The 13062-nt window shown below is 42.8% G+C and overlaps 1 protein-coding gene across 1 annotated transcript; it reads left to right on the top strand.

The window, feature by feature from the left end:
• Nucleotides 1-6474: 6474 nt before the first annotated feature.
• Nucleotides 6475-11324, top strand: LOC129837148 (amine sulfotransferase-like; the record flags this gene model as incomplete). Its single annotated transcript, XM_055903065.1, has 7 exons — nucleotides 6475-6598; nucleotides 8491-8699; nucleotides 9081-9148; nucleotides 9655-9713; nucleotides 9951-10045; nucleotides 10162-10357; nucleotides 11030-11324. Coding segments are annotated over 7 exons (885 nt in total), but the record flags the coding sequence as incomplete, so codon positions are not given.
• Between the last annotated feature and the right edge of the window lie 1738 nt (nucleotides 11325-13062).

Raw genomic sequence — 13062 nt, forward strand, 5'->3', positions numbered from 1 at the left:
TAGAAAACCCTTTTGCAATTCTGTTAGCACAGCTGAAAACTGTTGTGCTGATTTAAAGAAGCAGTAAAAACTGGCCTTTAGACTAGTTGAGTATCTGGAGCATCAGCATTTGTGGTTTCGATTTAAAGGCTCTAAATGGCCAGAAACAAATAACTTTTTTTCTGAAATTCGTCAGTCTATTCTTGTTCTGAGAAATGAAGGCTATTCCATGTGAGAAATTGCCAAGAAACTGAAGATCTCGTACAACGCTGTGTACTACTCCCTTCACAAAACAGCGCAAACTGTCTCTAACCAGAATAGAAAGAGTGGGTGGCCCCGGTGCACAACTGAGCAAGAGGACAAGTAGTGTCTAGTTTGAGAAACAGCCGCCTCACCTCAACTGGCAGCTTCATTAAATAGTACCCGCATAACACCAGTCTCAACATCAACAGTGAAAAGGTGACTCCGGGATGCTGGCCTTCTAGGCAGAGTTGCAAAGAAAAAGCCATATCTCAGACTGGCCAATAAAAAGAAAAGATTAAGATGGGCAAAAGAACACAGACACTGGACAGAGGAAAAAAGCGTTATGGACAGACGACTCTTAAGATTGAGGTGTTCAGATCACAAGGAAGAACATTCGTGAGATGCAGAAAAAAAAAAAAAGATACTGGAGGAGGGCTTGTCTGTCAAGCATGGTGTAGGCAATGTGGTGGTCTGGGGGTGCTTTGGTGGTGGTAAAGTGGGAGATTTGTACAGGGTAAAAGGGATCTTGAAGAAGGAAGGCTATCACTCCATTTTGCCATACCCTGTGGACGATGCTTAATTGGAGCCAATTTCCTCCTACAACAGGACAATGACCCAAAGCACAGCTCCAAACTATGCAAGAACTATTTAGGGAAGAAGCAGTCAGCTGGTATTCTGTCTATAATGGAGTGGCTAGCAGTCACCGGATCTCAACCCTATTGAGCTGTTGTGGGAGCAGTTTGACCGTATGGTACGTAAGAAGTGCCCATCAAGAAAATGCAACTTGTGGAAGGTGCTTCAGGAAGCATGAGGTGAAATCTCTTCAGATTACCTCAACAACTTGACAACTAGAATGCCAAAGGTCTGCAGGGCTGTGATTGCTGCAAATGGAGGATTCTTTGACGAAAGCAAAGTTTGAAGGACACAATTATTATTTCAATTAAAAATCATTATTTATAACCTTGTCAACATCTTGACTATATTTCCTATTCATTTTGCAACTAATTTCATGTATGTTTTCATGGAAAACAAGGACATTTCTAAGTGACCCCAAACTTTTGAATGGTAGTGTGTGTGTGTGTAATAATATATATATATATATATATATATCATAAACGGAGTGCATCCATGGAGAGACGCCTGGTAAATCTTTGCCCCACACTGTCTTTCACTAGAAGTAGGAATAGACCAGCCTCTCCTCGTGTATTGTCAAATCAGAAAACAAGACCAAGTAGTTCTCCCCTTTCTCAAACATGAGTCAGGTTACATGGGGAGACATAGAGACCACTGATGATTTAGTGTTGAGTCACGCTTTATCCTTCTGTCCTGTTCCAATTGAGGAGGAACATTCCGCAGGCGCAGCTTTTATCTTCTTACAGTATCTGGGGGCCAGGGCCCTCTGGGTACGTGCGGCTTCAGTGGAACAGATACACACACATATACTCTCTCACAAACACAGATGACACACACTCTCACTCACACCCTCCTGGAAAGTCACCTGGCAACACGATCACTACTGTGAGAATAGGACAGATATATAAAACAAAGTTGCTGGTGAAAAGGACATTCTGTAATACATATTATTCCCAGGCCACTGACTGGAATGTTCTAATTACTATTGAACTGTTAGGACCGCACTCTGGGTTGGTTGGAGGAACTCTTCTCTGGTACATTCTTTCCTCCAAGCCTCTGTCCTGACTCCTGTCCATGCCCCCTCAGCAATGTGACAGCTCACTGATAACTGACAGTTGTGTGGATTGCGACTACGCATATCCTTATCAGTTCTACTGAGAATAAATATGTATTGTATAGGTATGTATTGGACATATAGTACTGTCATATTAGAGAAATTGCACAAACTGGTGAAAGGTTATTTTTATGGTTTATTGTCCTCTAACAAAATATGAATCCATCAGCATTATTAGGGTCCATGCATGGCCGGGCCACCAGAAAAGGTGAAAGATGCCATTTACCACAACACTTTTCAATCACCATTTTTGATTTAGTTTAATAAAATATATCAACGCAAAATGTTAAAAAGAGGGGGAAAGTACTGTATTTTAGACTGATTTGCCTCATGATTCGTCAACTTGACAAGTTCTCTATCCTTCACGCTGGAGTGCTGCTACAGGCACTTTGCATGCCTTAACCAATCACATTCACAGAAATCGCAGGTCACGCGGACTGGGCACAAGGCACAAAGTTTATGGCAGTCTCCACTTTCCTCTGGTATTTATTTAGCAAGCCTGATAACACATCACACCAGACAGACACAAGCAAAAACTCTTCCATAAATGAATCAGCCTATACACTTAAACATTAGCGATCTGACATGTTGTATTGCATGGAAACAATATAATTTTTCAGTCTGATCAACTGTAGGCTACAGCTGCATAATCTAGCCTTATTATGCGCCCTGTCTCTCTGGCCAGGGTAAAGGAAGCGGTAACGTTGTGTATTTATAATCAATTTGTTTGTGAGAAAATGTGAATTGGATCAAATGTGGTTTATATTCAAACTTGGACTGACTAGACTACCTAGACTTTTTCAATCCAAAATGATTAACTGGAATTAATCGATAAACCTAACAGAGTAAAATTTTAATTAGGCCTTGGGTTGCATAGGGCGGGACTACATGATGCAACAAACCCGCATACAGAAAGCTTTGTCCAATCATGTTGTTTTCTCTGTGTATGGGAAACAACCCTAGACCTTCTTTAAAATATAATTAATATGTAAAGTACAAGATTGATAGTGTTTTCATCTTCCCCGAGGACATTCGTTCTTTTTAAACCATGTGACCTGATTATAAAAACTCTGCTCCCATCAAAGCCCATATTAAACATTTTTACAACATATGAATCACGTCATACCGTATAAGGTCCTGAGTTTTACCTGGTTAGGTTACCAGAACAGGAAAGACAACAGCCCCAAAATTATTTTTCGCCACACGACTCTAGGACATGTGGTGCTACCTCTGTCGCACAGGGGTGGAAAGTGTGAGAGTGATAGCGCAACATGTTGACAAAACAAATATTCATTTGGCCTCACAAAAATGTTTCTCAGTTAATTTTCTCAGTAAAACAAACTAGTTAAGAATACCGGATTTCCTCTGTAGCCTAATCAAAATCGTTTTCCCGTTTCTCATCGGTCATGGGGGATGTAAAATATGCCACATTGCATGGACTCTGAAACGCTGTGTTTAAAAAGCGCAAATCAATCTGAGGTGCGCACGCGCAGCCTGGTCCTGGGGACAACAAAAATTCCCTACTGCTGCGAACGCGCTTAAATTGTTTAAACCATCAGTATTCCTCAAGCACGACGTGAATAAAAAAAAAACGCGGAAACATGTGTTTGTCTTCCGAGTGTCTTCTATTGGGACAGTAGGGGATATTCATCATAAACCCTTATTTTTTAGAGTATTTGTGAATTGACTGCAAGACACTCCCTGGGGCCAGGGATTTCATAGTAGCCTACACCGACTGTGGATTTTGACATTGGCATACAATGACAACTTCCACCCGTATACTGCGCGCTCTGTGCAGTGCGTGGAGTTATAGTTGGAGTTCAAAGAGATTGCTATATTGCCTATTGCAGAATACAGTGCATACCCTTGTATTGACATTTTATCATGTTAATTGAATTTTATACCAGAATCTGAGTGGCATAGTTAGAAACAAATCATTATTTTGTTTTCTATGTGTAATAGATAGGTGCGTAATTATTTGTTGTTGTATTCATATTTGGAACCTCTGTGAGACATGTTTGCATATCTGAAGTGTGCATTATTGTCCACAAGCATATATATATACACTGCTCAAAAAAATAAAGGGAACACTAAAATAACACATCCTAGATCTGAATGAATGAAATATTCTTATTAAATACTTTTTTCTTTACATAGTTGAATGTGCTGACAACAAAAAATCTAATTTATCAACCCATGGAGGTCTGGATTTGGAGTCACACTCAAAATTAAAGTGGAAAACCACACTACAGGCTGATCCAACTTTGATGTAATGTCCTTAAAACAAGTCAAAATGAGGCTCAGTAGTGTGTGTGGCCTCCACGTGCCTGTATGACCTCCCTACAACGCCTGGGCATGCTCCTGATGAGGTGGCGGATGGTCTCCTGAGGGATCTCCTCCCAGACCTGGACTAAACTATCTGCCAACTCCTGGACAGTCTGTGGTGCAACGTGGCGTTGGTGGATGGAGCGAGACATGATGTCCCAGATGTGCTCAATTGGATTCAGGTCTGGGGAACGGGCGGGCCAGTCCATAGCATCAATGCCTTCCTCTTGCAGGAACTGCTGACACACTCCAGCCACATGAGGTCTAGCATTGTCTTGCATTAGGAGGAACCCAGGGCCAACTGCACCAGCATATGTTCTCACAAGGGGTCTGCGGATCTCATCTCGGTACCTAATGGTAGTCAGGCTACCTCTGGCGAGCACATGGAGGGCTGTGCGGCCCCCCAAAGAAATGCCACCCCACACCATGACTGACCCACCGCCAAACCGGTCATGCTGAAGGATGTTGCAGGCAGCAGAACGTTCTCCACGGCATCTCCAGACTCTGTCACGTCTGTCACATGTGCTCATGTGCTCAGTGTGAACCTGCTTTCATCTGTGAAGAGCACAGGGCGCCAGTGGCGAATTTGCCAATCTTGGTGTTCTCTGGCAAATGCCGAACGTCCTGCACGGTGTTGGGCTGTAAGCACAACCCCCACCTGTGGATGTCGGGCCCTCATACCACCCTCATGAAGTCTGTTTCTGACCGTTTGAGCAGACACATGCACATTTGTGGCCTGCTGGAGGTCATTTTGCAGGGCTCTGGCAGTGCTACACCTGCTCCTCGTTGCACAAAGATGGAGGTAGCGGTCCTGCTGCTGGGTTGTTGCCCTCCTACGGCCTCCTCCACGTCTCCTGATGTACTGGCCTGTCTCCTGGTAGCACCTCCATGCTCTGGACACTACGCTGACAGACACAGCAAACCTTCTTGCCACAGCTCGCATTGATGTGCCATCCTGGTTGAGCTGCACTACCTGAGCCACTTGTGTGGGTTGTAGACTCCGTCTCATGCTACCACTAGAGTGAAAGCACCGCCAGCATTCAAAAGTGACCAAAACATCAGCCAGGAAGCATAGGAACTGAGAAGTGGTCTGTGGTCACCAACTGCAGAACCACTCCTTTATTGCGGGTGTCTTGGTAATTGCCTAAAATTTCCACCTTTTGTCTATTCCATTTACACAACAGCATGTGAAATGTATTGTCAATCAGTGTTGCTTCCTAAGTGGACAGTTTGATTTCACAGAAGTGTGATTGACTTGGAGTTACATTGTGTTGTTTAAGTGTTCCCTTTATTTTTTTGAGCAGTGTATTATGCACTGTTGCATGCAAGATCTGTCTCACCCTTTAAGCATAGAAAGGATTGTAGAGGACCATGAATGGTGGACAATGCTTGAGCTTGATGGACACAAACTAGGCTACTTTTTTCATTTGTGATTCAGACCGGCCTGTGAACAGAACAACATGCTCTCTGCCCCTCTGGGATTTACAGATATAAATGCATTGTTGCACAGCAAACCCACCATGTATATTTACTGCAATATTTGCTAGTCCTTCATAGGAATACTTTTTTTGTACCCAGGCTTTGTTTATAGGTACTTGAATGTAATTAAATGTCACATTTTGTTAAAGGGGCAATCTGGGATTGTTACATACATTTTATGACTTTTGAGTTAATGGCATGTAGCAGTTGCTTCATGAAGAATATAACTTTTAAATGCCTCATGAGTTTTGGTCAACTGTTTTACCCCACCAGAACCCAAAATAGAATCTTGTTTGTAAACAATGTTTTTCTAAACAAACCCTATATGGTTTCATAACTATCATTTTGATATCATTAATGGTCAGTCCTTGCATCCATGGCTCTGTTTATGTTTACATTTCTCCAGCCCCAACCCTCAGCTGTTTACCAGTTGTTTTTCCAATCCCAAATTTCCCCTTTAAACATTTCCACTTGGCTTCCTCCTGGCTCCATGGGATCTGATAGCTATATAAACATTTATTTGGAATAACAACCTTATTTTAACTCTAGATGAGTTGAGCGCTTCAACTCTAGATAGGACTTCAGCCTCGTGCCTTCTCAGACGGCTGGAGGTGTATGGTTATTCCCTGTTGTGTGTTAATGCTTACATACATAGATCCAGATTGTTTGAATGAGTGGGCCTTTGACTATGTCTTGTCTTCTCAGATCATTTGGATTCCACTGATCCCCAGGTTCTGGACTATATGCTGGTTCCTCACCGGACCTTCAATCTGATCAATGAGATCCGAGACTCCGACATATTCGCCGTCACTTATCCCAAGTCAGGTGAGTACTGGAGACAGCACAGATATACTTACCTAGAATACCCAGATGTTTACCGCTTTTAAAACATGCCTACATAGCTCTTTTCATCTCTTCCTATAAGGTCCTCTAACACAGTTTATCAGCTCAACTGAGGAGATCTTGTTCAGTGAGTTTACTTTGCTTATCTGTTAGTGGGCTCTGTTCTCGACCTATAGCAGTCCAGCAGCCCAGATAAGTGAAAGAAATGTCCTAGATTTTATTTTCGCTAATCTTCCTGCACAGAACCTTGCCTGCATCCTTATATTAAGTGGAATGCTGCATGCCCAGTTATTCTCCCCTTGGCTGAAAAAAATGGTTAAACCAGGCTAGAATAAAGTGTAACAGACATCATGTCCCATAAGCACTGTAACAGGGCAGGAGTAGCACAGTGACGGTAGGCAATGTCCACATTCAAATACACTATATATACAAAGTATGTGGACACCCCTTCAAATTAGTGTATTTGGCTATTTCAGCCACACCCATTGCTGACAGGTGTATAAAACCGAGCACACAGCCATGCAACCGTCATAGACAAACATTGGCAGTAGAATGTCCTTACTGAGTGGCTTAGTGACTTTCAACGTGGCACTGTCATAGGATGCCACCTTTTTAACAAGTCAGTTCGTCAAATTTCTACCCTGCTAGAGTTGCTGGTGCTGTTATTGTGAAGTGGAAACGTCTGGGAGCAACAACGGCTCAGCTGCCAAGTAGTAGGCCACACAAGCTCACAGAACGGGACCGCCGGGTGCTGAAGCACGTAGCACGTAAAAATGCTGTCCTCGGTTGCAACACTCACTACCGAGTCCCAAACTGCCTCTGGAAGCAACATCAGCACAAAAACTGTTAGTCAGGAGTGACATGAAATGGGTTTCCATGGCTGAGTAGTGGCACACAAGCCTAAAATCGCCATGCGCAATGCCAAGCGTCGGCTTGAGTGGTGTAAAGCTCGCCGCCATTGGACTCTGGATTAGTGGAAACACGTTCTCTGGAGTTATGAATCACACTTCACCATCTGGCAGTCTGACGGACGAATCTGGGTTTGGTGGATGCCAGGAGACCACTATCTGCCCCAATGCATAGTGCCAACTGTAAAGTTTGGTGGAGGAGGAATAATGGTATTGGGCTGTTTTTCATGGTTTGGGCTAGGCCCCTTAGTGAAAGGAAATCTTAACGCTACAGCATACAATAACATTGTAGACAATTCTGTGCCTTCCAACTTTGTGGCAACAGTTTGGGGAAGGCCCTTTCCTGTTTCAGCATGACAATGCCCCTGAGCAAAAAGTGAGGTCCATACAGAAATAGTTGGACAAGATCGGTGTGGAAGAACTTGACTGGCCTGCACAGAGCCCTGATCTCAACCCCAACGAACACCTTTGGGATGAATTGGAACGCCGACTGCAAGCCAGGCCTAATCGGCCAACATCAGTGCCCAACCTCACTAAGGCTCTTGTGGCTGAATGAATGCAAGTCCCCGCAGCAATGTTCCAACATCTAGTGGAAAGCCTTCCCAGAAAAATGGAGGCTGTTATAGCAGCAAAAGGGGACCAACTCCAAATTAATGCCCCATGATTTTGGAATGAGATGTTCGACCAGCAGGTGTCCACATACTTTTGGTCATGTAGTGTAGAATCCCTGAGAAACAAAAGTTCACTACATTTTCCCCCATCAAAATAACCCCTAAATTGTCAGTTAAACAGTGTGTGGGTGTTATCAAATCAAGGTAGTGAGGTGAAAGGGCCAAGCTATCCAGTATTGTACATTGTATGGTAGGACTGACTTGCCATATTGTCCCTGCATGGACAATTCATGTTTAAATTGAATTGAAATGGCCTCTGGGTGACCTGCAGTGTCCACTCTGCTGTGATTGACAGGGACGATCTGGATGCAGCAGATTCTGACTCCGATAGAAGCCAAAGGTGATGTCACTCCAAACACAGAGCATTTTAACGCGCAGCGCGTCCCATGGATCGAGCTGATTGGCAGTGAGAAGGAGTTTAACGCCACCCCTTCCCCCAGGCTACGGGTCACCCACCTGCAGTACAAGTTCATGCCGCTCGCCGTCAGACAAAAGAGGGGAAAGGTCAGTGAAGTGCATCGATCATTTTGGTAACACTTGGGTATTATTCTGTGGTATTAGCACTTAGCATAATTAGCACTTTGGTATTGGTGTTAGCCTGCAGGTATAATGTTTTATTACTTGTTATGTATGAGCCTTTATAATGCCTTAAAGCTTTTAATATATTATATATCTCTATGTATCAAAATACTCTAAATGGTCGGTATACATGCTTATTATAAGTCTTAGAATGCATAATACCTGCAGGCTTTAAGTGTTACCTGAAGTCTATCACTATTTGTCATTACCTTCAGGATTACTTACATTAAGGTATAACTACTGATATTGATGGATCGTTTTTTATAGTCAATCTATTGATATGCAGTATGACCTTGCTTCACTAAGGTGATCTATGTGGCCAGAAACCCTAAGGATGTTCTCGTGTCCTATTACCACTTCCACAAATATGCAGCCATGCAGCCTTGCCAGCAGCATACCACCCTGCATACCACTGCTCGCTTGCTTCTGAAGCTAAGCAGGGTTGGTCCTGGTCAGTCCCTGGATGGGAGACCAGATGCTGCTGGAAGTGGTGTTGGAGGGCCAGTAGGAGGCACTCTTTCCTCTGGTCTAAAAAAATATCCCAATGCCCCAGGGCAGTGATTGGGGACACTGCCCTGTGTAGGGTGCCGTCTTTCGGATGGGACGTTAAACGGGTGTCCTGACTCTCTGAGGTCATTAAAGATCCCATGGCACTTATCGTAAGAGTAGGGGTGTTAACCCCGGTGTCCTAGCTAAATTTCCAATCTGGCCCTCAAACCATCATGGTCACCTAATAATCCCCAGTTTACAATTGGCTCATTCATCCCCCTCCTCTCCCCTGTAACTATTCCCCAGGTCGTTGCTGCAAATGAGAACGTGTTCTCAGTCAACTTACCTGGTAAAATAACGGTAAAATAAATAAATAAAAATAAATAAATAAAATGCTGGAGATGCCAAAGGACTTCAATGATTTCTTTGAGAAATTCATGGAAGGGAAAGGTAAGTAGAATGTGTGTTAAGGACTATGCATTTCGTACATGATGTGTAAAGCCAAGTATTTTTTCTATGGGGAGTTGGCACTAGCCAACAACGCTTTAATTGTGATCATTTTGAAATTAATGATGTTGAAAGCCTTCTAAACACTTTTGCTTGTACTATCCTTAGGTTCAGCTGTGCTTTCATGGTGGTAGGCTGTGTATGAAGTATCCATTTGAGTCTTTGCTGTGTTTGTTGCAGTTTTTGGGAACTGTTGGTTTGAGCACATCAAGACGTGGTACGCTAATAGAGACAACATGAACTTCCTCTACATCACATATGAAGAGATGATCAAGGTACCAACAGTGGCAAAACCTACCTGTCCATCTACTTGTCCATCCTGTCCTGTACTCGGAGTTGGCTTGTGCGTTTAAATGAGTCTCAAAGCATGAACAGTGTGTGTGTGTTGCAGGACCTGCGCTCCATGGTGGAGAGGATGTGCAGGTTTCTAGGGAAGGATTTGACAGAGGAGCAGATGGCCAGTGTGGTGGAACACAGCACCCTTAGGACTATGAAACAGAACCCACAGGCTAACTACAAGACAGTGCCCGACTCCCTGCTTGACAACAAGGGCACGTTTATGAGGAAAGGAATGCACGTCACACCTTGTAAGTCATAATATAACGTGATAACAGAATGGTCGCCTGTGTCCTTATCAATACACATTGGTATGAGGATTTTTTTTTTGTGTGTGATTCAGAGAGACCATTGCACAAGCCTCATATTATTAAGGGCAATCACAAAGGGCTTACAGTACTATACTTGTAACAGGCCCTCACATTTACACTGAACCAATGTTCCGATAGATATATAACCATCTGGATTATAATTTGTGCAAACCTAAAGGACAATTTAAATTGATAATTTATCTTAAAGGGCAATTCCTCCACTTTTCAACCTCATATTAATGATCTCTAGAACCATACCAGTGTCTACATATGTGAAAACGGCACGTTACAAAGCTAAGGTCCTATTGTTTCTTTTATGTTACATCACAGGGTAGGATTAAAAGTAAGAAAAACTGTGATTTACAATAAGTTTCTAGCCAGAGGGAGGGTATTTTCTTGCTCCCCACGTCACTGTGAATCTCATAGTGTTTGATGTTATCGGGTAGAACTTTTTAACTTGAGATGTTTTTATACGAAATGTAGAAATGTGCCATTTTCACATATGTACACTGGTATTGTGCTGGAGATAATGAAAATGACGTTGAAAAGTGGTGGAATTGCCCTTTAATACTCTTTCACATTATTGACTGATTTCCATCCACACTCTGACAGGGACCATTGGGGACTGGAAGAACCATTTCACTGTTGCACAGAGTGAGAGATTTGACAGTGTCTTCCAGGAGAAGATGAGGGACCTGCCCCTTTCCTTTACGTGGGACATAAATGACGTCAATAGTGCCACATGATGACATCATAGTCACGTCTTTCAGGGATTTTTAAAATCCTTGTGCGGGCCCCCTGAGCATTTTTTGGGGGTCACCTAAGTTCAAACAGTGTAAAAATAAGAGCTTTTTTTTCAGGATTGAAAAACGCTTTCAGAGTGAAATAAATGACTAAATTACCTGTATTTTTTTTAATTTTTCAACAGCATTGTTGAATACTTGTTTATAATGTACAGAATGTGGGCATTTATCCCTTACATAATATAATCTTTGAGACCTAACAATCACCTAAATAAAAGCTAGACAGTCAGGGACAATTGAGAAATCCCCAAACAATTAATTTAGCAGTACAGATTTTATGTTTGAGCTAAAGAATACAGAATTAGCCATCGCAAAATCCATAGAATTGCAGGAAATTTGCTTTATTACTGAAAATGTTTCTCAGCTCCATGGCAGAATATGTAGAATCACAGGGAATGTGCTTTTAAAACGGCAAAGATGAGGGCCTCTAAAATGTTTTCTAAAATTCAGACCTATGTCACGCCCACCACCTAAGCCTATTATTGATCCAGAAAAAACCCTGCCTTAGAGTTACCCTAGAGAACTTAATAAGCTAGTTATAAGCTATACTGAACAAAAATGTTTCATGAGTTGAAATGACATTTTCCATAGGCACAAAAAGCTTATTTCTCTAAAATTTTGTACACGATGTGTTTACATCCCTGTTTTTTGAGCATTTTTCCTATCTATTCACCGGTCGGTCTCAAGTTGAGGGTGTGCAATTGGCATGCTGACTGCAGGAATGTCCACCAGAGGTGTTGAATGTTAATTTCTCTACCATAAGCCACCTCCCCCGTTTTAGAGAATTTGGCAGTACGTCCAACTGACCTCACAACCGCAGACCACGTGTAACCATGCCAGCCCAGGACCTCCACATCTGGCTTCTTCACCTGTGGGATGGTCTGAGACCAGCCACCCGGACAGCTGATAAAACTGTGTTTACACAACCAAAGAATTTCTGCACGAACTGTCAGAAACCATCTCAGGGAAGCTCATCTGTGTGCTCATTGTCCCAACCAGTGTCTTGACCTGACTGCAGTTTGGCATCATAACCAACTTCAGTGTGCAAATGCTCACCTTTGATGGCCACTGGCACACTGGAGAAGTATGCTCGTCACAAATTAATCCCAGTTTCTAAAGTACCGGGCAGACAACGTGTATGGCGTTGTGTGGGCTTTGCCGACGTCAATGGCGGGGTTATGCTATGGGTAGGCATATGCTTTGGCCAACAAACACAATTACATTTTATCGATGGCAATTTGAATGCAGATACCGTGAGGAGATTCTGAGGCCCATTGTGACGTGCCATTCATCTGCCGCCATCACCTAATTTTTCAGCATAATGCACAGCCCCATGTTGCAAGGATGTTCACAATTCCTGGAAGCTGAAAATGTCCCAGTTCTTCCATGGCCTGCATACTCATCAGACATGTCACCAATTGAGCAGGTTTGGGAAGCTCTGGATCAACGTATGACAGCGTGTTCCAGTTCCTGCCAATATCCAGCAACTTTGCACAGCTATTGAAAAGGAGTGGGACAACATTCCAAAGGCCACAATCAACAGCCTGATCAACTCTATGCAAAGGAGATGTTGCTCTCCAGGAGGTAAATGGTGATCATACCAGATACTGACTGGTTTTCTGCTACACGCCCTTACCTTTTGAAGGTATGTGACCAACAGATGCATATCAGTATAGCCAGTCATGCAAATCAATAGATTAGGGCCTAATGAATTTTTCAATTGACTGATTTCCTTATGAACTGTAACTCAGTAAAATATTTGAAATTGTTGCATTTATATTTTGGTTCACTGTAGTAGTTATCAATCCAAAATGTATCAAAAAAACAATATGTAAATTGTTT

This window comes from Salvelinus fontinalis, chromosome 38 (assembly GCF_029448725.1).
Source record: "Salvelinus fontinalis isolate EN_2023a chromosome 38, ASM2944872v1, whole genome shotgun sequence".
NCBI lineage: Eukaryota > Metazoa > Chordata > Actinopteri > Salmoniformes > Salmonidae > Salvelinus > Salvelinus fontinalis.